Source organism: Polypterus senegalus, chromosome 7 (genome assembly GCF_016835505.1).
Source record: "Polypterus senegalus isolate Bchr_013 chromosome 7, ASM1683550v1, whole genome shotgun sequence".
NCBI classification, from domain to species: domain Eukaryota; kingdom Metazoa; phylum Chordata; class Cladistia; order Polypteriformes; family Polypteridae; genus Polypterus; species Polypterus senegalus.
The window spans coordinates 29,235,134-29,261,969 of record NC_053160.1 but is presented as its reverse complement, the minus strand read 5'-3'; the positions used below and the strand labels follow the sequence as shown (position 1 = coordinate 29,261,969).

The window sequence follows — 26,836 nt, the reverse complement described above, 5'->3', positions numbered from 1 at the left end:
TCAACACATTTCTATATCACTAGTGGGGCATCATTTCACAATATGGCCTATCTTCAGTCCTCTGGCAACCACTTTGTCCTTTAATTATAGCATTTTTTCTCATGGAGTAAATGCAGCCAGTGTCTGAAACATAAAGTTAGCTGAATAGCTTACTGTGCAATAACATGGATGTGAGGGAAACATCAAGACTTAATTTCCTGCCACTGCATGTGCACAGCTTTCTTTTAGGGTGTACACCGCATTAATGAGTCCACCCCAGCCCCGTCTCCTTAGTGAAGTAGCTGGAGCAGAAAGGAGCACTGGAACATCCTGCCATTTCCCTGTTCCTGACAAGAGCAAAAGCAGGAGGTAAAGCACCAGAGGGATCGTGGGTAATTACAGCACGTCTTGTTTTCATGCGAAAGGATAACTTTAATTAAAATGGAAGGTTGCCCATGGTTGCTCACCGATGGAACTAATTAATTCCCGTACCACAGGGTGGAGCTTCATCGCTGGAAATCCCTTTATAAGTGATCATCACTCCTCCGGCTATCAGTTTTTTTTTATTACTGAACAGAAGTCTGGTAAGTCTCTGACTCTTTCTCAAGTCCACAGTCCTTTTCTTTGCTGGTTTCTTTTGCTTACTTTATTTGGTAAAGATGTTTACAGCCTTAACTCCATGCTATGTGTTCTCTGTTTCTTTATCCCTCAGCCTCAATTCCATTCCTGTTTCACCATGCCATCAGATCTGGAAGGAGCCATGGACGCACTGATCCATGTCTTTCACCGCTATTCTGGCAAGGAGGGGGACAAGTACAAGCTCAACAAGGGAGAACTTAAGCAGCTGCTCAACTGTGAGCTGAGTGACTTTCTGGCGGTAAGTTAGTCTAATTGGCCTGGAGTGGCATGGCAGGCATCAGTGATGCCATAGCACTTGCAGCCCTTATCATCATCATCATTAATCAGAGCTCGACACTGTTTATGCTAATTGCTACACTTGAACATAATAGGCAGCTTCACAACTCTGCTGCTTCAGAAAAAAGCACACACCAAAGCCTCAGTGTTAAGTCTAGCCTGCCATGGATGCTGCATTGTACAACTTACCATCTAATTAGTTTTTAAAGATAAACTCAAAAGGCACGGTCTTCGGTGGGTTTCTGAGAAGCACCTCTGAGCTTTGGGATCATACACACATAAACATACAAAGTCACACACACACAAACTCTACCTTCGGGGAACATTTATTCTGTGTTGAATGTCAGCTCCTCCAAGTATAACAGTTATGTAAAAATAGCTTTTGCAATTTATTAAGAAATGTGAGGCATGGTGACACAGAGTATAGCAGAAAGATGCAAACAAGCAACACACATTTGAGCTGCCATGTCAGTTTATGTGCCATGCAGGTTAACCATTTTGAAAATAGTGTTTAATACAAAGGAAACATGTAGGCTAATATAAAAACTGTATATTGGAAACTATGTTAACCTGTGATGAGTGAGTGTGGATGTTAGACTTGTGATAGACTTGTGTCTGTGCTCAACGCACACCTCTAATAAAAATAAAATTCACAGAATGACTGTATGTTAATAGGAGCCATTCAGTTTTGTGGCATCTTCTGGCTACCTTTATTGACAGCCTACAGTATGTACCTTGACTTTGTTCAGTTTCTACCAGATGGCATTGTGTTATTGTTAAATGGTGTAAAGTAACGTGGCATGGCAGCTCCAGGAGACTGAATCACGGCCCAGTCACCGTCTATGTGCATTTTGCATCTTCTGCCTGTGTCATTGTTGGGTTTTCTCTGGGTACTTCATTTTTCCTCCCACTTCCAAATGACATAAAAGTTACATTAATAGTTGAATAAATTGCATCAGCAAGTGTAAGATTAATGTCCCCGGCTGTTTCTTAATAATATAATAATAATAATAATACATTTTTTTTATATAACACCTTCCCCATACTCAAGGCATGTATACTGACTGATTTTTGTTTGCCCAAGTGGCTAAGATTGCCACTTCTGTTCTTATCATGGACACAATACAAAATGGATACATTCATTTGCTGTTTAGCACTGCTGCCTCACAGCTCCAGAGTCCAGTGTTAGAATGTGTGGCAGGGCAGCAAAGTAAAGACAGCATCTGAATCAGAGTCTGTGTGGAGTATGCATGGTCTCCCTGTGGATTTTTTGATTGGTATTCCAGTTTGCTTCCCACATCATAAAAAATACAAGCTAACTCAAAGGACACCTCTAAATTGGTCGCTGTGTGAGTGAGTGCGATCCATCCAGCTCTGATCCAGTCCTGATGAGATAGGCTGAGACCTCCATGACCCTGAACTTAGTTAAACATTAAATACAATGGATGGATGATTTATTGGCCTGTTGATTAACTGAGCATGTCATGTAGGATTCCTTGGCTTGCATTTTCAAAAAGGTGCTAAATGCTATTCACAAAAAGCACTACTAAGATGCTGTTCAGTGTGAAGGGCAGCACAGTGGCACAGTCAGTAGTGCTGCTATCTCCAGGGTCCTGTGCCCTGTTGTCCATGTGGTGTCTGCAAGTTCTCCCTCTGTCTGTGTGGGTTTTCCTCCACATACTCCAGTTTTCATCCCACAAACACAAGGAGGTGCAGGTAAGGTCGACTGGCAATTCCAAATTGGCCCTGAGTGTGTGTGCCTGTGACCCCATGACCCTAAATTTAAAGAGAATCAGTGATGTAGTTAATGGAGGCTTACAGGTCTCAGAAGTTCAGCCACTAATATTTTAGAGAACCCCTCTACTCAGTCCTATAGACTTGCAGCCCCCCAATCTTCAAGAGCCCAGCCCCACTTCATCCCGTGCCCCATTCTGACATGCATGGATGACAGCACAAAAACTTCACTAGAAACCCACACTTTGAACTCGCAAAAACTCCAAGGGCGGAAGCCGTGAAACCATGTGAAAACTCCTAGGTTGGACCACTTCCTGCCCCCTTGCCACTTTTGGAATGTGCTGCCCCACTTTTCCATCTAACATACATGGCACTAAAAAGTGTAAAGCTATGGCAACACCTCAGATGAGAATGTTATGTTGGCATTATCAGGACATTATGAGCACTACATGGTGTCTGTTATATAAAAGGCTTTTTCTCTAATAAACAGCACATGACGGCACTTTGCACTAAGAGCAGAGTCAAGCCAATCTAATTTGCCATGTGTAAGTGAATGAGTGAGGCTACGTCCTCACTACCAAATTTTCATTTATAAATGGAGTTTTTAAACATTTTATATGCACAGTAGCTTTTTCACATTGCTTACAAAAGTATCTCTGTCCACACTAAAATGACCAACTTTGCATATGATGGAGTTGTCCACCTAAACTGGGCATCTGAGCAGCATAGATGCCTTACCCAATACTGGCAATCCTTGAAGGGCTGGTGACACCACTGGTCATGGGAGTTATTGCAAAGCTGTATTGACCAGTAAATTATTTGTATTTATTTTATCGCCTCTTACTGTATATGCATGTATGCAGCATTCAAACTGTACAGAATTTAATTGAGATGTATGCAATTAAGCAACACAACAAGCGCCATGGAAGGTAATACTTCTGAGGCTGCCATTTTGTAATTGTCTGTTAAGGATGACCAATCAGGTAATAAGATAAGTGTAATGAGCAGGAACCAATCAGGGAAGGTCCGCATAATGAGCACAAACAAGTCAAAGTGCAATTAGAGTCTGCGTTTTCAGCCTTCCACACCAAAGCAGTGAGGCTAGGTTTTCAGAAGTCTTCTTTTTCATAGGTTAAAAGTGCCAGGGTAGTGAGCATGAAAGGCAAAAACAAGGGTGCAGTCAAGCCACAACCTTGAGGTTCAAAGTGTACCCAACTTAATCACTGGAAGCTTTATGATTAGCTATTTAGTATCAACCCTGCTGGCCACCATATTTCCCTGATCAAGTCACTGAACCTCCTACTCTTGACCAGTAATACTTTTTGTAGTAGTGCTTGTTGTGAAAGGTACTCTATAAAATGACGACCGTCTCTAATAACTCTTACATATGACTTTGGAAATTGCATCACTTTTTCAAAAAGGGACTTTCACACATTGCTCTCAAACATTCACTCATTTTTTTGAAGATCAAAAACTTGAATGTACACATTTAACAGCCACTTTTAGCTTTAAATGAGGGCACAGGGGCACAGGCAGAGGCTGATGGGAAGACTTTACACAGAACACATTTCTGTGTAGTATATCTGTACATATATTAAACCAGTTGCCTAGCAGTGTAGTTACAAACTGCTCCTTTGGGGTGTTTTTAAGTCTCAACTTGATTTTGTTTTGGAAACATAAAGCGACGGTGAATTGAAAAGCTGCACTGAGCTGAAGGGCTTGTTTTCATCCAGATGGGTATTTTATGTACTGGCAGTCTTTTACCACTACTGTATAAAATAAGACTAAGTGATTGATTCCCTCCTAAGAGTAATAAGATTATCTCCGTAAATTGTGTCAAATGTGAGGTACAGTGGAAAAGGTCTTTGGGGAGATGTTCATCCTGAAAAGCACTTAACAAAATTACATTTGACTGATTCGGTGATATTTCTTTTCCCTCCTTGAGCGTTAATTTGCTTTTCTTTAGAATGTGTTAAATCGAATACACTTGTGATGGAGTTCTACTGTAGCAGAGAACACAGCTTTTCAAAAGGAAGGACAGCTATCTTGTCACCCAGCCAGAGTTATTTAGGTTTGATTATTATTTGCATTTCCTGCATTTCTCTCCAACCCTACATCTGTCTTTGCAGCTGCCTCATGACTCAAGTTTGGGGTTGAAAGCCTTGTCCATCTCTTGTGCTCTTCCTGTCTGCTGTGACAGATTTGGCAACATGACTCATAAGTCCGTATAACACTTGCATCACGAAAGGGGGCAATAAAAAAAAAAAAAACACATTTCCGTTCAACATGAGACACTTTGAGACATTCTCATCAAATCAAGAGTAAATAATGCTTTCTCTTTTAGAGTGTTAACATACTGTATATTCTAGTAAACCACAGCAGCTCTCGCATATCATGCTATTTCAGTTCTAATTTCCTATCTATCTATCTATCTATCTATCTATCTATCTATCTATCTATCTATCTATCATATAGTGCCATTCATATCTATCTATCTATCTATCTATCTATTTTATAGTGCCTATCTATCTATCTATCTATCTATCTATCTATCTATCTATCTATCTATCTATCTATCTATCTATCTATCTATCTATCTATCTATCTATCTATCTATCTATCTACCTATCTATCTGTAAGAATATCACTTATGACTTCTCTTGAATACTATTTATAAAATCACATTTGAACGACTGGCTCCTCCTTCAGATTTGGTTCCTGCCTTGTGCCCAATGCTGCTAAGATATGCTCTGATCTCCAATAATGGGATTAAAAGGGTTTTGGGAATATGATGTTAAATAGAAAGACCACATCAGAGCATTAGAATTATTTTGATAAGAACAGACCATTCAGCTCAAAAAAGCACACCAACCCTACATGCCTAACTTCTTCAAAGTAACGTCACGTGGAGTTTTGAAGGTCCCTAGAGTCCTCCTATATTGATAAGTATATTTCTAAAGAGTCTCATTATTAGTGGGACAGCATGGTGGCAGTATGGGTAGCAGAGCTGCCTCACAGTTCTAATGAGTTGGGCCTGATTCCTGGCTTGGTTACTATGGATGTGGCTTTTCTTTTGAGAATCCCATTTCCTGTAAATGATATAATACACATTCAATAAATTAAATTCATTTGAATTGCTGTCATATAAGTACATATAGGTCTGTGCACTTGTGTCCTTCTAATGGGTTGGCATCTTATGCTGGCTTTGTTTTTAACTTCTGCTTGAATCTTAGTTAATGTGCAATAACTCCATAACTAGATGTTTGCCAGGAAAATGACTTGATGAAAGACAACAGATAGTGTGGTGTCTGTCCTGCAGTAGAATGACAGGTGGTCCAGGTTTGGTTCCTGTGCCATACTCAGTTCTGCTAGAAGAGGCTTTGGTTTCTGAGACAGTTAGGAGATGCATTTGGTACTGATGAGCCCTAAAATGGTCTGGTACCACCAGATGCTACAGCCTACAGTCCACCGCTACCCTGAATTGAACTGATCGGATCCAAGTATTTTATATTTTGTATTAGATATGCTCTAGAGAGGAGAGGAATGAAGGTCAGCAGGAAAAAGACAGAATACATGTGTGTGAATGAGAAGGAAGTCAGTGGAATGGTGAGGATGAGTATAGTTGGCAAAGGTGGATGAGTTTAAAAACTTGGGATCAACAGTACAGAGTAACGTGGAGTGTGGAAGAGAGGTGAAAAAGTGAGTGCAGGCAGGGTGGAATGGGTGGAAAAGAGTGTCAGGAGTGATCTGTGACAGAAAGGTATCAGCAAGAGTGAAAGGGAAAGTCTACAGGACGGTAGTGAGACCAGCTATGTTATATGGGTTGGAGACGGTGGAATTGACCAGAAAGCAGGAGATAGAGCTGGAGGAGGCAGAGTTAAAGATGCTAAGATTTGCATTGGGTGTGACGAGGATGGACAGGATTAGAAATGAGGACATTAGAGGGTCAGCTCTAAAACAAAGTCAGAGAGGCGAGATTGTGTTGGTTTGGACATGTGCAGAGGAGAGATGCTGGGTATACTGGGAGAAGGATGCTAAGGATAGAGCTGCCAGGTTAAAGGAAAAGAGCAAGGCCTAAGAGAAGGTTTGTGGATGTGGTGAGAGAAGACATCCAGGTGATGGTTGTAACAGAACAAGATATAGAGGAGAGGAAGATATGGAAAAAGATGATCTTATATGGCAACCCCTAACGGGAACAGCTCAAAGAAGAAGATTATAGATGCCCACTTACCCTGTCAGGGTTTCAGGGGTGAATCTCACCCTGGCTATAATGTCCGTATGAGCAGCTCGATGAAGGCAGGGAGGTGTTTTGCCTAAGGCACTGGACTTTAACTCTCAAGGTTATCCATTCAGTTTCCTTGTCCAATTCACTGTGTGCCCCTAAGCAAGTGCTCCACTCGTTAAAAATATATCTAAACAATTGCAATGTATCATCATTTTGTAAGTCACACTTAGGAGTTAAGACCTTAGCCAAATATATAATAATAGTTAAAGAGAAAAAAACACTATTCTGGAAAATAGTATGCAGTGGCTTCAGAATTTCTAATCTGCACATTCTTATGTTGAATGTCACGTGTGCAGGCTGCGCATATTGAATGTATTATTACTTATTACTTTATATAGTGCATTTCACAGTGATTATAATTACATCACAATTTATTACTGCATTTCTTTTCTAACTTCTAATGCCTTATTTCATTAGATACATAATATTTATACACTTCCTGACATTGCACAAGCAGTGACCTTTTAACAGAAGCTCCTTATTTTTATTTAAAAAGCTTCTGTACAAAGTCAGAATTCCCCCTGAGAACAAATAAAGTTCTATCTATTACCTTTGAAATGTTTCATTCATTTTGATCAGTTACAATTAGAAGGCTAAAAGACTTTCTCCAGTTTTGTATTTACGCTGCCTACTCATGTGTTTTACATTATGTTATGTCGATTACCTAATTTCTTGTTTTGACTTCCTCAGTCCTGTCATGTAAACGGCTTCCTTTACTGATCAGAAATGGTGCTCATGGTCTGAGATGTTTTTCCCTTTTTTGCTACAGCATCCAAAGTTCATTCAGGTCTCCTCCTGTTATAATGCTTAGCAGTTACCTCAGTGAGGCCACCTCTGTCCCCCCCGAGGCTGCAACACCGTTTTCCAGTGCAAATCATTCACTCTAAATGCTACTCCACAGAGGCTTGGCAATGCCTTGAAAAAAGCCTCCTTGTTATTCCGTAAAGAGAAAGCTCCATGTGTGATATCACAGTCACTTAGCACGGTCTGAACACCAGGGAGAAGCATTAAATGCTTAAATTCTTTTTTAGTATATACTGAAATGAAAAGCTCTTAGGTCTACAGTACAGCGAAGTAAGCAGCTGCTTTGGCTTTGGCCTTCTAATAGCCCACTTGGTGATTGGTGGCAAAATGTGAATTAGACGATCTGGCCTGGGACACTAGAATTGAAACCACAAGGATACAAGTTTACTAGTCTTCAAATGTGAGAGACTTTGTGATGATAGTCACCTAAAAAGGAACTATACAATACAGGGAATAACTGATTGACTGGTTTTAGTAAGCATTATGGTGGCTGCCAAATATTATACTGCCGTACACAAAGGGCGATTGACCTGATCCAAGTAACTACTGGCCAGTAAGCTGAATGGTTCATCACATAACGGAAGCAATTGATAAGGAAGACATTGAGCAGCACACATCAAGAGCAGGAGTGTTAGCAAACACTTGGGTTCAGACGAGGAAGACTGCAGGAATTCTTCAATGAAGCAACAAAAGCATACAATAGGAGAGGTGCATATAATATTATTGTCTTTATTTGCAAAGGCTTTTGTAGACGTACCACAGAAAAGTTTAGAGATCAAACTAAAAGAAATGCAAATTAAATCCATGGTATGTAGATGGGCACAAAATTGGCTCAAACACAGGAAGCAAAGTGCTATGGTGTGAGGAACCTTATCAGAATTAGATGATATTAGAAGTGGTGTCCCTCAAGGATCAGTGCTGGGGCTGCCTCTTTTTTTAATACATTTAAATGATCAGGACAGAATATAAACAAAATGTTAGGTTTGAATATGCAATGGGAGGTCTAAAAATCACAAGTACATCTTATGAGAAGGATTTAGGAGTCACAGTGGACTATCAACTGCTAGACAGTGTTCAGACGCAATCAAGAAGGCAAACAAAATGTGAGGTTATATAGCACGATGTGAGGAGTACAAGTCCAAGGAGGTTCTGCTCAAGCTTTATAACACACTGGTGAGGCCTCATCTGGAGTACTGGGAGCAGTTCTGGTCACCAGACTACAAAAAGGACACAGCAGTGCTAGAAAAGGTCCAGAGAAGAGAAACTAGGCTGATTCCAGGGCTACAGGGGATGAAATGTAAGGAAAGATTTAAAGAGCTGAGACTTTTCAGATTGAGAAAATGGAGATTAATAGGAGACCTGATTGAAGTGTTTAAAATTACGAAGGGAATTAATCCAGTGGATTGAGACTGTTATTTTAAAATGAGTTCATCATGAACACAGGAACACAGTTGGACACTTGTTAAGGGTAAATTTCACACAAACATTACGAAGTTTTTCTTTACACAGAGAACCATAGACACTTAGAATAAGTTAGCAAATTAGAGGGGTAGACAGTAAGATGTTAGCCACTTTCAAGAGCTGACTTGATGATAATTTAGAAGAAGTAAGTGTATTGGACTGGCGATCTTTGTTGGACTGATTGGCCTTTTCCGTGAAGATTGTTCTAATGTTCTAAGCTTACAGATGATACCAAACTAGGTGGAAAGGCAGATACTGTAGAGTCAGTTCAATTATTACAGAGGGATTTAGACAGCAAACAAGTTTGAGCGGATTGGTGACAAATGAAATGTAATGTAAATAAATGTAGGGTATTACTTGAAGGATATAAAAATGTTAGAGAAGTACCCAAGGGCCAAAGTGGATTCATTATGGTGTACAAAAGCAATTAAGAAGGCTAATAGGATGTTTGGTGATACATTTACATACTGTATTTGGCTGACAACTTTATCAAAGGAGACTTACAACATTTAAGACAGACTTAGTTACATATTTTGTGTTTTTCCAATTAGAGCACAGGCAGGTGAAGGTGGTCTGATATATGACTCTTTTTGTTATACTCTGAAAATTGGGTTTGTTTGTCATTTGACTGTGTATATTGTTAATATTTTCTTTTTTATGTTCACAATAAAGGTCTTTTTAAAAATAAAAAATATTAAGGGCAGATTCGGCGGGTTAGAAAATGGATGGATGGATGGATTTTACACCAGTATTTTGTAGTTTTTCTTCACACATGGAATAAATTGCCAAGTAGTGTTGAGAAGAGTAGGACTTTAGGGACTTTCAGGTCTCAACATGAGTTCATTTTGGACAATCTAGGTCAGGGGTCCTCAGTTACAGTCCTGGAGGTCTGCAGTGGCAGCAGGTTTTCCAACCAGCCTAATAATTATAAGTGGGCAGGCCTAGCAGATAGCAAAACCTCCTATTTAATTATATGGCTTGTTAGTGCTTTCCACCTTCCAGAACAAAAATGTATATTTTTTGTTTTCTGAGAACTTATTTCTAACCATTTTATTAACATAGATACGTCATGATGCACATACACGGGTTTAAATGGAAGCACGTTGTCCTGAGAGTTGGTACTTCGTTTGTCAATTGCACCTCATTATTAACTGATGGCAGGTTGAGAAAATATAGCAGTTTTAAAACTAAAATAGGCAATTAAGGATTCTGAATTGTAACCAGCAAGATGACCAAAGCTACATCCCCCCCAGAAATATTAAGAAACTTGTTACAGTGAAAACTTGCCACCACTGCAGACAACCAGGATGTAATATGCGTATTCCTGATCTACGGTAGGTGAATAGGACAGACAGGGCTGAATGGCCTGTTCTCATCACAATTCCCTTAATGTTCTGCAGCATAGCAGCTAATGCACTGAACATTAAGTCAGAACATTTCATGATTCATTCCCTAGCACTGATTCACAATTTGACCCTGAGACAGTTGCATAACTTACATGGTAAGCATTTTACTAATAAAGGGTCATTGGATGAGGGTTGCGAAATAAACCTGCTACATTAAGTGTCGTTGTTAAACAAGCTTACATTCAACCGTTTTAATTTGGTATTTCTTGCAGTGCGCTTGCACAGAATCCATTATTGATCCCAGCCCTTGCACTGGATGATTCCAGGATAAACTTCAGCCCCCAAACCAACGAACTGGATAAAGTGCTGACAGAAAAAATATAGATGGTATATCTTAAAAATCTTTGTTGTCTGGGCTGGATGTATTTGAAAACCTTTGCGTTTTCTGATTGAGGGAGATCCCCTGGTAAGTGCTGTTACAGGGTGCAGCTTCTCATGCTTTCCTTGATAACTGCTACCCCAGAGGCATGCCCATGTTGTTGGGAGTGCTTCAGCTTTATAGGAAGGTCAAGGAGGGAATACCAGCATTTGAAACACCTTCAGGCTGACAGGGGAAACATGGTTCCACTAGTAAGCATCACCGGCCCTCTGAGAGATAAGGTAGCGTGATTTCTGCCATGGAAACCTGGTTCTCAAGGGGTTTAAAGGCACCAAGAGAAAATAGCTTGGTATTCTTGGAGCAAATATAGGGTTGTCCCTGATCTCAGAAGTGATGCAAAGAAGTGGTTTAGAGCCTCCTCAGGGTGGAGGCCCCTTGAGTGTGGAGCAGGCAGGAGAGGAAAGACAAACCTTCAATTGGAGGAAGGAAGAAAGGTCATAGGTTAAGAGAGAGAGAGAATGAGGGAAGGAGGGGAGTGCTGCAGTAGGGTAACCTGGATGAGAGGGGCAGGAGGTTTGCACTTACTTTAATACTTGTTTGACTGGACACTGAGCCCTTACAGATAGGCACACAGACAGAGACTCCAGAGCTTTAGTTTTGCTTTTTTATTTTGTGCTGTACTTTGTGTTCTTCCATTCTGACTTAAGTTTGTATAACAAATCTATGCAGGATTCTTTGAGGCCATCCATATATCCATTTTCAAAGCTTGTCCTCCAATTTAGGGTTGTGTGGTGTCACTTCCTATCTTGAAACTGACCCCAGACAAAGCACAATCACGTACACTCATATTGAGCCATGTGAATTAATTATTTATTATATTTATATATTACTTTTTTCACTACTCAAAGCACTTTATATAGACAGTGGGGGGCCTCTTCAACCATTACCATTATTTGAATATACACATTAGCTGTTAGCTGGTGAAGGGGTGAGAGAGATAGTTAGCCAATAAGGGACAAGGAATGATTAGGGGTCCAGAATGACCAGACTGTGGTGGACAATTTAGCCAGGGAATTCTTTTTGAAAGATGCTCAGTGATCTATTATGACTACTAAGAGTCAGGACCTTGATTTTAGATCTCATCTGAGGGATGGGCCAATATTTATAGCACAGCAATCCCCATCAGTGCACTGGGGCATTGGGATCCACACACAAATCACAGGGTAAGCCTCCCCCACCCACTGCTCTCACCAACACCTCTTCCAGTAGCAGCCCAGGCTTTTCCTAGAAGGTATCCCATTCAAGTACTGGCTGGGCTCGAACATACTGAGCTTCAGGTGGATGACCTGATCAGAAGTGCAGGGAGTGATGTCACCAGTCCATTTGTAATGGGGAAGGAAAACTAGAGTAACTAAAGAAAAGCCCAGACAATATGTAATCTTCACACAGGCGGGTGGTGTTATCTCTCTATAATATTTAAAACGTTTTCCGTCGTGTTTGCGCTATACAACCTTGACCACTCCCCTCCACACCACTCGCCCAATCATTACTGCGCACATTCTCTCTCTGTACCACCCTGTGACAGTCTCAGTGCTGCTAACTCGCCTTTCAATGCAGTCGGTTATAATGGCAAGGCAGAAAAGCAAATTATCTGTTCAAGAACGTTGAATTTTAGATCGCAATAGGAAAAAGGCAGCAAGAGCTAATAATGAACATCGAAAAAAAGAAAATGAACAAAAAAGAGCTGTATATAACAAAAATGAAGAACAAAGGGAATCGTCCAATAAATGAAAAGAGAAAAATATCCCGAAAACATGCAAAGAGAAACGCAAAAAAGCCATGATTATAGAATGTAAATTAGAGGATAAAGTAAGTTCATAAGTTTATTTCTGATAAGGTGTGAATGTAATTTAATGTTTTATTTATTTTTTACTATGTTTGACTTTTTTACTTCTACTTTTTTACTTTTTACTATGTTTTATTATTCATTGGTATTCAAAATAGGCAGATGTAGTAATATACCCAAATTAACTGATTTTCTATCTATAATAATTAAGGACCAAACCATCTTCCTCTCGCACCCCGCATACTCTTCTATATACCAACTCTTTAAGTACAATCAGTTTCTCTAATGGAGGGGCCCACCGATGCCTTTCGAGCGGCTCAGCCACAAGATAACGGGTGCCAGCACCTGCCCCCAGGGGTTGGCAAGCAAAGCAAGCAGGGGATAGAGCCCCCTAGTTATTAGTAATATTATCATGTTCTCCTGTACTGTATGTGCATATTTCTTACTCTGGTTTGACTTTCACATCATAAAGATTTGCCGGTTAGATGAATGGTCTAGTAAGAGTGCCTATGGTCGGTTACCACCTTGCACACATTCCTACCAGGATAGATACTGGCAATCTGGGATTCTAGATAAGTGTGTTAGAAAAGTAATATGTGGCTGGATAGTAATAATTATAACATGAAATCATTTTTAAAAAGAAATTTACATTATCAAAGCCATTGAATCCAATTCAGGGTTGAGCTACACCTGAGCCAGATAATATAATAATAGTAATACTTTATTCATAACGTTTACAGTGTTTCAGACTAAAGTTATTTACAATTTACTCTTCTTTCGGCTGCTCCCATTAGGGGTTACCACAGCGAATCATCTTCTTCCATATCTTCCTGTCCTCTACATCTTGCTCTGTCACACCCTTCACCTGCATGTCCTCTCTCACCACATCCATAAACCTCTTCTTAGGCCTTGCTCTTTTCCTCTTGTCTGGCAGCTCTATCCTTAACATCCTTCTCCCAATATACCCAGCATCTCTCCTCTGCACATGTCCAAACCAACACAATCTCGCCTCTCTGACTTTCTCTCCCAACCGTCCAACTTGAGCTGACCCTCTAATGTACTCATTTCTAATCCTGTCCCTCCTCGTCACACCCAATGCAAATCTTAATATTGTTAACTCTGCCATCTCCAGCTCTGTCTCCTGCTTTCTGGGCAGTGCCACCGTCTCCAACCATATAACATAGCTGGTCTCACTACCGTCCTGTAGACCTTCCCTTTCACTCTTGCTGGTACCTTTACTCAACATATACAATTAGAACATTTATTTGTTTAAATTTATTGTTTATATAAAATAAAAAATTAAGACGTGAGCATTAGTAGGCTTTGCGCCCTAGGAACCAAGTTTCCAGAACTATTCTATAACATTTTAGGAATTATTCATCTCTCTGATGCTGATCTTTCTGATCATAAAATAGGTCATTACGACAGCAATTGACGAGAAGAATTCATAATTAATCGCATGATTACTATATTTGAGGGATCCTCTACAGTGCCTCTTTCTCTTTCATGATTTGGCACAAAAGCTAATCAGCACATCATCATTTCATAACAGACTTAAATTTTGTGTTTGCTATTTTTTCATGCAGCCATTTTAACTCTAGACCATCCTCAAGACACTCAGACACACACACAAAATCATCATCGAGATATTGAAGTTTTTGGTATCAGGGACCCTAAAAGATCGAGATCTGTCAAAAACTGGAGATCGAAATTTTTGACAAATCTAAAGCTTTCACTCCTTCCCCATAGATGATAGATTATCGTGGAGGGAGGGCACAAAGCAAAAACTCTCTCAAACTCACTTAATCCAATTCAAGGTCTCGTGAATCTGGAGACTATCCTGTCAATACTGGACACAAGGTAGGAACCAGAATTAGATAGAGTGCTGGACCACCCTCACTGGGTCAGTTTAGAACTGCTAGTTAACCTAACACCCTCAAGCAGCTGTGAATCATGGTATAAGACATGTTGCCAATTCTGAACCTTCCCAAGATAATGCTATTCCACAACAAATTGGCCTTGATTAATCTCAAATTGAAAAACAAGTTATGGAATTTACTTTTGCACTCGCAGTTTATGCCAAAATAGATAACATAAATGTCATTGGTTTCTCACTGTAAAAAATACTACAGTTGTTACTGAGGATTTGAACCTTTCTAAAATGCCTTCCTTCGACTACCCAGATATACAGGATGAGTGTTACATGGAAGCTCTAATCCATAATGTGACATAGGTGCTAAAAAGAACTCAGCCAAGCCCACCACCCACAGACATGATTTTTTCTGTTGGATTATAGAATTGCCTTTCAATGAAATCAACTAAATGCAATAAAAAGCAGTTGCAATGATCAATCAACTAGAGTTAAAGGTTTTTTTTGGCATGCATACATTTCCATTCCACTACTCAGCTATTCAGATATGTAACCAAAATCTCTCCAATTAGATATTGAGATGTTTAATAAAATAATACCAAGCATCTCTTTTAGATCCATTTATTGTGGATCCAAAAGACCCCCTCCAATGGACCTCAGAGACTTCATCTTTTATTAATGGCTTCTGATACGCCTAGAAATATTTTAGCACATTTTTCACTTATTTTATTCCTTTTAACATAGGAACATATTCGCTTCATTTTAGATATATTAATAGGGTTTTAAGAAAGTCTTTTATGAATAATGCTTTAGGGTCTTCTTAAAAATAATACTTTTGACTTCTTAGTATATTTTTTTTAGTTTGATATGAGATCATTTTCTTTTATAAGTATTAGGGGGGGCCTTTTACTTTCCCTTTATGTCGACTCTGAACCATAATATCATAACCTAATGGATATAATTCCTTATCATTAGGATGACTCTAAAATTAATCAAAGTGTGCCCATGCTCTAAAATTCCCAATATATAGTCATCAAAAATTTGATTTCCCCTAAAGCATAACACAGACAAGAAAATTCCATGCAAACATCAAGCTTTGAACCCAGAACACTGGATCTGTGGAGCAGCAACACTAAGCACTGAACCACCATGCTACTCTTATATGAAGTGTGATAGAAAACCTATTTTTTATATAGTTCATTACAAAGCAGAAGCTATAATGAGGAGGTACTTAAATTACCATTATTTCCCAAAACATTCAGTGGTGGCATGTTGTGTTTTTTTTTTAGTTTTTGTTATAAGAAGTGTTTATTTAATTGGTTCAGAATTCAATGTTACAAAAGGAATTATTTTAGATATTTGATGGATGAAAATGTCATTTCTCATTAACTTACCTTACTGAGTGATGAGGAGTCAGGTAAAGTCCAGTAGCATTCAGGGTCAAGCCGAAACCAACCTTATAATGGATACCAGCCCACTGCAGGTCACACATTTTTATACATTCACATCTGTAACAGAGAATAATATCTAGCATATAGCATATATAATTGAAAATTTATAATTAATGTGTGACAATATAAATGTTTAAACCAGTCCATTAATCATATAAGACCTTTGCAAGCAGGTAGCCCCTTTCACAAACTCCAAAGCAAGAATTTACTGTCCAGCTAGCCCGTGATGAAAGGGCAATGAGGTTAGCCTAGCAATGGAATGGTGTCATCCTGAAACATGAACTGGTGTGAAGTAGGGAGCCAACCTATTCCATTGGTCACTGGAGGACTGAGTTGTGGCTGATTGGTCACAGAATCAGGAGAGTCACTCTTTACCACAAGGCCTCACTGATCTGTGATGTGTAACAGGAAACCAAAGAATTGGCATAAGTTTGGTCTCTCTGCCACTCTCTCTCTCTCTCTGACATTCTTCTATTTGGAGAAGACCATCTCTTTCTTGGTGGTCTTATTCAGGCCAGGATGCTGCTTGGCCCTATGCAGACAATGAGCTAGCAAAGAGGCAGTATTTAAATAAAATGTATTATTATTATTATTATTATTATTAAGAAGAAGAGAACCAAGTGTAACTATAAGTATACAAGCCACCTGAAACTACTTATCTAACACTTTCAGGTTGTAATGGCATTTTTGTCACACTAATTTTCCTTTGTTAATTATTTTGGGTATATTATCTATAATACATAAATAAACACATAACATTTTACTCCTGCCTCTTCTTGTACTCTAACTAAATGCCTGGGGTTACAGATATAAAAAGAAGGAGGAACTGATGAACTTAAGTGGCAGTCAATCCTGACAGTAAGAGCGTTCATTTTCGCTCCAATAACCCGATTATTCACAGAGACCTGACTTCTAAAATGCCATGTAAACTCTTATTTCGTTGAGAGATCAGGTTATTGGCTTTGGAGAAACCTTGTTAACAGAGGTCGATTTCTCGGCGAGTAACCCGATGATGTGGCCATGTAAACCCTTAACCGGGTTACTGTTGATGATTTTGTTGTCCGTGTGTGTCTGTTTGTATTCTGTCAGCCTGCACACCCATTTACTTTGCACACGCTTTCAGTAGCCACAAGTGGAAGTGTCCACAAATACATTTCCAGAGGCAAATGTTTGAATGCTTGCATTATTCCTTCTCCTGGCTGAAATAATCTGTCTTAATATTTTAGAAATCGGAAAATTCTGTTAATGAGCTGAATATACAGTGCTAAACTCAGCAACACAATCTCAAGAGCAGTCGGGTAACACATTAAAAGTAACATGCGTTAAGAAGTCTGACTACTTTTTAAAGCAACAAGCAACCTAATGCAATACTTATTTTATTGAAGTAAAAATAGCTGCATTATTATATTCCAGCAGCACTGGGTGTAATGCAAGAAGCACACGTACCAGGCTGGTCTTTGCAGGGCTCAATCGCACGGCCAAGCAGAAAACAGTTGGTTGTGTGAAATCTGGTAACAAAAACCTATCAGTAAAGCGTCAGTTTGACTAAACACATTAATAAAACACAAGAAAATGATCACAGGAGTCATACCTACAGTATTTTGGGATTCACAGTGGAGGATGATGACATGTAACTTTCTTTGTGCAGTTTAATGACGTTGAAGCACTTTGACAAAGGAGAACTCCAGAAGATTATTTGTACATGTAAGCCAGGATTCTGCCTTAACCGGGTCATTTAGCGTAATCTGATTATGGGTGTGCATTTAAATGCACTCAGTATGGTAAGAGTATGAGGTTTGGAGAATTCTATTAAGGTATACATATTAGAGAGTATAAACAGGAGAGGGTGGCACAGTGGCAGTCCTGCTGCCTCGCAGTAAGGAGACCAGGGTTCGCTTCCCACATCCTCCCTGTGTGGAGTTTGCATGTTCGCCCCGTGTCTGTGTGGGTTGCCTCCCACAGTCCAAATACATGCAAGTTAGGTGCATTGGCGATTCTACATTGTCCCTAGTGTGTATGTGTGCACCCTGCGGTTTGTTTCCTGCCTTGCGCCGACCCCCGTGACCATGTAGTTCAGATATAGCGGAATGGATAGATGGATAAACAGGAGAACAGAGCCACCCTTGGACACTAACATGACCAAACAACATCAGGTTAATTAAGAATAGCCAACAAACATAAAAATGAAGAACTTAGGAAGTGCAAGGAATTAAGATATTTGAAAACAATACACTCATCACACGGCATCCAATCCTATTAATCATTATTTAGGGAAACAAACATCAGATCGGGGTTGCTGTTAGCCGCAGTCATGCTGGCCAAGCCATTAAAACATGAAATGAAGGGTGCGTCCTGATCAAATCGCCAAATCAAAATGAGGTTAAAGTGGACTCTGGTATCTTTAGATGTCAGTCATTTGAACTTTAATGTTAACCATTCAGTTGATCTTTTCAGTACAAATGACTCTCTACAGTTGCTTTCAGATATACCGTCATTTTACCTCATTAGCTCAGTGTGATAAGAGCATGGCAGGCAGCTCATAAAAAGAGCACACTTGACATTTCAGTTACTTCATTAATTGCTGCAGTACGTCCAGTGGCTTCTCGTTTCTGCTTCGGTGTTATGCAACATGAAGTTCTTATTTTTTTTTTTTACTTCACTCCTTTGTTATGTGACAATATCCTCTCACTAATGAGCAGCAAAACTAAAATGACATTGTGCATATCAAACAAGAGAGCTGCAAACAGTGGAAACTAGCAATTAGCCATGAGAAAAAGTTGAAAGCCATATCTGTAATTGTGTTGTTTTTCATCAATGTATTTTAAAAGTCTGCTTTCTCCAGTACAGAGGCTACCATAACAGCAGTTGGCAGAGAAGATAAACTTCCATTACAGGGCAAACTCTGAACTAAAGCCCACCAATGAGCAATTTTCATTTTTTGACCCAATAACATCTTCAGTGAACGTGGGGTGAAATGCAAACGCCATACAGGAGGCACCTCAGCCAAAAATTCTATGAGTGAGCGTGGCTGTGTCCCAAGAGTATTCCTGTTGGGTTTACAACTTGTCCAGCGTTACATTTCTGCTGGCATAGGATTTGGACTTTGAATCAACATGGCCCTACAGTAGGCGTTGTGACGATGCAGGTTCTACTCTATGCTCTCATCTTCCTTTTGGGAGCTCTTAATCCCGACACCATCGGTAATGTAACCGGATGTGTAGGTGTAAAAGTGCTTTTATTTAAAAAACGGCAAAACCAAAAACAGTGTTCAAAATAAATAGTGCAGTGCTTCTAGAAGTCAACAAATAAATAATCCATTAAAAATCAGTGAAGAGGTTAAACTTCAATGAATTAATCCATAAAAACGAGGTTAAAATACTACGGCTGGAAGCAGTCCTTTAAAACAAAGCCCGGCGTCTTCTTCTACTGGCGGCTCCCCTGCTTCTCCCATCCAGGATATGCACCAGGGGAGTCTCCATACCTGTAGCTGACCTTCTTCTAGTCTGTAGCCCTGCGGTCCCTGACTCTGTAGGACTCTCCAGACTATGACAGGTTCCCCAGAAATCAGGATGCTTACGGTGGGGCTGCCACCTCCCAAGCCTCCTGACTCCCGCCAACCACCTGCCAGTTAGTCCTGCTCCTCCAAAGCGCTCAGCAGGAGTGACCACTTCTAGTTGCCCCCAGAGTGTCGGCCTAATACTCCTGAGGGGCTCTCCTTCCAGCTGCCTGCTCTCTGTAGCGAGCCCACCTTCACCCGCTCACGCAAGCACACACAAGCTTTCAGTTTCCTGCTGCCTTCTTCTCCCTTAACTTCCGTTCACTTTCCCCTTTCAGTTTCTTTTTGTCGCCCTCCTACTCAATATAATGGGTTTGTGGCTCAGGTGTGGTGATTAGCAGCTCCCGGCATCAATTACGGATCGGACGATTCCTCACCTGTGCACATAAGCGAGGAAATGCCCGCCTCATGTAGCATCTGAGAACCACTCCAGCCACACTACCATACCCCCTCTATAAGCCGCGAGTGTGGCAATTATTTATTTAAAAACTGGGCTTTTCTTATGAGCCGTGGACCCACTATACCACAAGAGTAGGAAATGTTCACTTTATTGTGCTGTAGATTTCATTTTAAATGGATAAACTTGCCATTTTTGTCCTTCAATTTACACTCAATATCTCATAATGACAAATAAAAAGGTTTGCAAATTTAATAACAATCTGTTGTGTATTGCATTGGTGTCCAATTCCACTCCCGGAGGGACGCAGTGGCTGCAGGCTTTCATTCTAACCCTTTTCTTAATTGGTGACCAGTTTTTGTTGCTAATTAACTCCTTTTCCTTTCATTTTAATTGACTTGTTTTTTAAGATTTGTTCCCCTATATTTCTTCATCGTTCTTCTGAATTGCTTAATTTCTTTCCTTAAGTGGCATCCAAACAGAAATGAAATGTGTTTTTGTTCTTTTTGCTATATCTTTGAACTTTCAAAATGATGAATTAGGGAAGAGTGGTGCCTCTGAGGCTGATGATTTGCGCCAGTAGCTGGAAGATTGCTGGTGCGAATCCCCATTACTGCCTAAAGAGATCCTGCTCCAAAGGTGCTCTACATTGGCTGACCCTGTGCTCTGACCCCAATAACAAATTCCTAATACAAGAAATTGCGTTAGGTAAAATAAAGAATAAAATTGGACTTTTTTGTTAAATACATTTCTTTAATTAGTATTGTTGGGGCCATGTTTTAGACCAGGGGTCCCCAACTCCTGTTCTGGAGGGCTGCAGGTTTTCATTCTATCCATCAATCCATTATCCAGTCCTCTCTATCCTAACTACAGGGTCACAGGGGTCTGCTGGAGCCAATCCCAGCCAACAAACCCTGAGCAAGGTGCCAGCTCACCGCAGGGCACACACAAGAGACAATTAAGAATCACCAGTGTACCTAACCTGCATGTGTTTGGACTGTGGGAGGAAACCCACGCAGACACGGGGAGAACATGCAAACTCCACGCAGGGAGGACCCAGGAAGCGAACCCGGGTCTCCTTACTACGAGGCAGCAGCGCTACCACTGCGCCACCATGCCGCCCAGGTTTTCATTCTAACCCTTTTCTTAATTAGTAACCTGTTTTTGCTGCTAATTAACTTCTTTTGAATAACATTTTCTAAACATTAAAAACTTTAAGTTTGACAGGGTGGAAAAAGGTGGTGATCATGTAGAGGTGTCACAGATATAATATTCTCTAACTTGAAGTGCTTCCTACATTGGTTCCATATTCTGAGTGAATGAAGCACAAGTGGGTTGTTAGTATATTGGCAATGACTTGTATTTACTGGGGTACAAAGCAAGGAATACGAAGTACTGCAGGATTCCAATTCTATTGCAGACCAAGCTAGTGTGTGTTCATCTATTTGTGTCAATGTCCAGGTTACCAAAATTCATCATTTAGAAAGAAAAAACAAAAATGCGCAATTCCAAAACAGAAAAGAAAAATTCCAAAAACAGATAGAAATGCCAAGAAGTCCCAAACTGGGGAAAACAGAAGAAATGTGAGAAAAGCAAAGAATTCCAATAATTAAATGATTAAATGCACAAAATACACAAGTACAAAAATCCTTGTGTTGTGATTCTAGTTCCACAAAATAGCAAAGGAGTGAGGCCTTCAAAAAAGACCCACAAAATAGATCTTACCAAAGGCAAGCTTGGCCCAGGAAAATCGGAGGCTCAATGTCCAACTAAGCCTCAAATAGGAAATAAGCCTTAAAGCTTATTTATGTCTTATAAGGGGGAAAAAAACATGAAAACACCAGCTGGGGGTAGAGACAAGTCAGCAAGAATCTTTATAAAATTAAAAGAACAAAGGCTTAAATGAGCAGAAAGAGGCTTGATCCACAGAAACCAGCACATACCCAATATACCACTGAGAGACTGCAACCATATATATATATATTTTAAACAAAAACAATAATACATTAAACATTGTAAAATAAACTGAGGAACACAGAACAAGATTTGGGGTGGCCACCCTGTATACTTGGAGGTTTCTGGCAAGTTGAGGCAAAACAAACAACAATATGTATTTACAGATATGAGTCCAAAAGAGAACTGAGAACTTGGAGTTAAGATGGCCATTATATTGGTGGTAGGCAGCAAGAGGTAAGCTCATTGGGACTAGAGGCGAAATGACATCTTTGATAGGTGGGTTCATGGAGGCCGGAAGCATAAGTAATGTGTCCTAGGAGGTAGGCTTTTCTGATGGTCTGCAGAGTGACAGAAGAGAGAGTATTAGAATACAGCGCCAACCCATGGTGAGGGGGAAAAACACATTTATTTGAGCCAGTAAACTGTCTCCTATGCCAGCATTTTTCAGCCTTTAAGTATTTGCGACCCGAGTTTTCATAACAGTTTTAATCGCCCCCCCCCCCCTAACGTTTTTTTGAAAGGAGCACACTAATACCAATTCGTTTTTTTTTTAAATTAATGATATATCATAGATGCATATTTTATTATACCTACTTAACTTTTATCGACATTTATCTAACTCTATATTTATTTTTCTAGTATCAGAATGTAGTTTAAGTTAATTTGTTTTGGTTTCAATAGATGTATTTTTCACAGTTTGAGAACCACTGTCCTATGCGCATGTGTGTGACATCATATTGACTAAATGACAAATGAGCAGAACACTATTAACAGAAATAATGATAATAAATCATTTGAATTGAAGAATGAATGAAAACGACAAAAAACATAAGTCAAGAAAGGAACCCTGGCCAAACCATTAAAGCTAAAACAAAGCAAAACAGGTTGCAAAGCTAAAAATCCAAACTTAAAATTCAGAGACCATAAAACACACCAAAATGAGTAGAAGTCACAGCTAGATATTAACTAATGATACTGCAACACTGCAGTGGTAGAGAGAACCTTAGATTGTCCTTAAGTGCTGCCATTTGTTACTCTTCTCTGGTTTAATTTCAACCACAATCAGAGGTTGAAGTGGAAAACAAGAACTAGTGGGTGGGGTTTTGATAGCTGGGTGCTTGGGTCCCCCTTGGTGGTCCGTAAGCCAGCTGATAGGCACAGTTTTAATCAAAGTTAGACCTTAGTTACCAGTCTGTACAGGTCCTCTTCAACCACTCCTCAATTACTCCAGTAATCAATCAATCATAATAAAATGTTTATTATAGTTTCACATAACTTGTTCCTTTAAGAACTCATTCACGTGTGAATGCAATTTTGGCATTTGCTATGGCATACTATATTTCTGTGTTATTGGGGTTAGATTCATCTTAGAAATACTAGATGAATTGTTAAAAATGTGTTTAGTAATTAGAGCAGCAAAACTACCGGCTGCCTTTAAACAGCAATTTGCATAGAATAAAATAAAATAGACAAGAATGGATTATAAAATGTCTTCAGCGTAGTACAATCTACTGCATATGGAGTGAGGAATTTTAGGCTTAGGTTGGCCATGTATAACAGTTGAAAGAGGGAATCTTGAAGACCTCCTTAGTTAAAGTTCAAGGCTTCTTCTGTCCTTCATATGCATTGCCACAGTTACTACCTCCCATTGAATTCTTTTTATTTTTATTTTTTATTTTATTTATTTATTTATTTACAGCTTTGTGAAATGTATATTAGGGTGTTTTTTTATGTTATATATTACACATTTATAGGGTGATTATTGTGTGTAGAGTACAGTGAAATTTTTACTTGCATGTGCTAGTCAAGAAAGGCATTGACTAATTTATTTATTAGCTTGTTTTATCTTCCTCAAAGACTCATTGACTCCATGAAGATCACAGCATCGGCGGCAAAGTCAATGAAAGCTCTGCTCGGGGTTCTCAAGAGACTGAGGGAGGAGTCTGAGTGTTCTAGATAAATGCCAAGATTCAGGACTTTAATGACCTCTTAGGCACAGCCATCAGCAGTGTGTCTGTCTGCGGAGAGAGTGTCAGGAGTGTCAGCCTTGTCAAGAGGTTTACTTACCTTGGCAGTGACTTTCATGTCTCTGGTAATTCTTCCTATGAAGTCAGTAGATGGATTGGGAAAGCACATGGGGGGTCATGAGGTCACTGGAAAGGTGTGTGTGGTGCTCCCGACACCTAATGCATAGGACGAAGGTCCAAGTCTTTATAGAGTCCTGGTGCTTCCTGTCTTGCTATATGGTTGCGAGACATGGACGCTATCCAGTGACCTGAGACGAAGACTGGACTCCTTTGGTACTGTGTCTCTCCGGAAAATCCTTGGGTATTCCTGGTTTGACTTTGTGTTGAATGAGTGGTTGCTCGTGGAGTCCCAAATGAGGCACATTACTTGCATTGTAAGGGAGCATCAGTTATGTCACTACAGCCACGTGACGCGATTCCCCAAGAGTGATCCAACTTACAGGATCCTTATTATTGAAGACCAGAGCAGCTGGACCAGGCCAAGGGGACACCCACATGATGCCTGGCTGCGGCAGATAGATGGTCATTTCCTGAGGGTGGGACTGGACCATGTGTCTGCCTGGGGGGTTGCCACCTGGGATCCCGAGCTGTTTTGTCATGTGGTGGGTATGACAATGTGCTACACCAGTGTATACTCCCCAATTTGACCTGACCATTGTCTACCTGCACTAAAAATGCACATTGTTTTTAATTGTTTAATTGTGAGATGAAAGGGAAGGACTCACTGCATGCAAAGCTACTGCTCCATACCATAGAAAAATGATTTATCATAAAATGGTGCTTAGACAAGGATAATCTTGAACAAAATTGAGGCGCTCATTAATGATATTAAAAAAGATCTCACACTTAATTGAATTCAATACTGCAATTTTTTTTCACGTATTATTGTTGAATTTTCGTTCATTTTCAAAACATTATTGATTTATTTTGATTGTTTTGACAGTAACATCTTTTTGTTGCCATTTTGGAGATTTTTTACATGTCAAGTTTGTGTAAATTTTGACAGCTGCGGCTGTATCATTTTCCTGTCACATGACTGGTTGCTACCATGTGACAGAGGTCAGCGCAACATCCGAGGTCAGTGTGCAGTGGTTATTTAAGATGTTGCCACAGTAAGCAGGATAAAAAGAAAAACTTTTACTCCATATCCTCATGTTTTTTTTGGATAGGGAGTTTCTCTTTGCTACCCTAGCTTTTAAAATTTGCTCTAATACACTGTTTGGGACTTTTTTCTCAATTTTTCTGTCTTAGTTTACTAGTTTTGTTAACTTATTACGTATTTAATGTTTTTTGAGTTTGCCTTTTCCAAAAAACATTTCCATCACCTGATCTTCGACCTTCTCTGATATTCCACTTTGGACTCAAGACTGTGTCCCACACCAGAAACTTTGAGCTAATGTTCCCTTTAGTGATCCCTGGTGTACCTGCAGCCCTGAACTCTATCAATCGTCTGTTACTGACCTGTTGATGGGCTTCACTGGCTTCGTGTCTGCCCACCACAACCTAATTCTCTCTCAATCCCTGTCTATCTATGTCTTGAAGCATCAGACAGCCTTGGCGTATACTGAGTGATGTGCCCTCTGCCCCGGCTGTCCTACCTTTCTGTTCTCTAATGGTCTCAGAGATACTTCTAGGACCCACCTCTTCTAAGAGATACTTCTAGAGGCCCACTCACACATCCAGTGTACCACACTTGAACTAGAACATTGCCTCCTGACTGTACCCCAGATAGACCAGTGAATATTTATTTTCAGAACTCTTCAAATTACTTCATAGTTGGAAGAGTTTCTTACTGAAATTATTAATTGACAGTCATCTTTTATTTTTCAGTCCCAAAAGGATCCCAGGCTGGTGGATAAGATCATGAGGGACCTGGACTCCAATCAGGACAATGAGGTGGATTTCAATGAGTTTGTCGTGCTAGTTGCTGCACTGACCGTTGCCTGCAATGACTTCTTTGAAGAACAGCTGAAGCACAAGGGGAAGTAAGAAGCTGTGTTAGACTTTACCAAAAGTCCATAGAGAAATGTGAATGAAAGTCTGTAAGCTCATTGGAGCTCACACTTTTTGTAACTCTACATATATAAAGTGAAAATTAAACTGTTTGAAATGAATTTGAATAACCGTTTCTGCTTCAAATTTTTTATAACATAAAATCGTCAAACTCGCTTAATGCAATTGAGGATCCCTGGAGTACCAAGGTCAAAGCTACAGAGGAGTGGGCAACCCCAATCAAATGCCAGGCCCCATCCCACCAAATGCTTCTAATTCATTTATGGTAATGTTCAACTGTCAATCATATCCTCCAAGGGGACCACGAGAACCTTACATCAATCGTGAGTGAATCAACTTGTGATAAATTTCAAGGGGGACCCTAATATCCCCACCTGGACTAGAGTGTAAACTTCAAGGGTACATGGGACTCGCCTCCGGTCCACAAAAATGCTTATGGCTTGCCCACCCAATTGCATCCAAGTCCAATCACAGCACTGAAGCCAGAAATTGCAATGAGGGGGGACTTGGAAACAACCTGGGTGGGCAAGCCATAAGCGTTTTTGTGGACCGGAGGCGAGTCCCATGAACCATTGAAGTTTAGACTCTAGTCCAGGTGGGGGTATTAGGGTCACTCTTGAAGATCTCTGCAGAGTGCAAGCAGTAAGGCAACAAAAGCAAAGAGGTTGGATATCCTGGGAAGCGCTGATCATAGGCAACTGAGCTGGAAAGATTTATAGTAAATACCGCAAGTTACACTTGTTTCCATATTAAAGCCACACTTTCCCAAGTCCCAGCAATCAGTGCCTTTGGTATAGCTTCACTAATACTTGTAAGC

At 40.0% G+C, this 26,836-nt stretch overlaps 1 protein-coding gene across 2 annotated transcripts; it reads left to right on the top strand.

Annotated features, from left to right (window-relative positions):
* Window positions 1-294: 294 nt before the first annotated feature.
* s100z (S100 calcium binding protein Z) lies at window positions 295-26,079 on the top strand. Of its 2 annotated transcripts, XM_039758009.1 has the most exons (4): window positions 295-348; window positions 477-563; window positions 692-856; window positions 25,837-26,079. In XM_039758009.1, the coding sequence occupies exons 3-4, from the start codon at window positions 716-718 to the stop codon at window positions 25,993-25,995; spliced, it is 300 nt and encodes a 99-aa protein (XP_039613943.1). In that variant the 5' UTR covers window positions 295-348; window positions 477-563; window positions 692-715; the 3' UTR covers window positions 25,996-26,079. The 2 variants fall into 2 exon arrangements, with proteins under 2 accessions (XP_039613943.1, XP_039613942.1); XM_039758008.1 differs by lacking the exon at window positions 295-348 and having other exon boundaries at window positions 364-563.
* The last annotated feature ends 757 nt before the right edge of the window (window positions 26,080-26,836 follow it).

Coding starts and splice junctions, on each gene's coding strand:
- s100z (XM_039758009.1), top strand. CDS start 716: ATGCCATCAGATCTGGAAGGAGCCATGGACGCACTGATCCATGTCTTT. Junction 857..25,836: donor AGCTGAGTGACTTTCTGGCG/GTAAGTTAGTCT, acceptor TTTATTTTTCAG/TCCCAAAAGGATCCCAGGCT.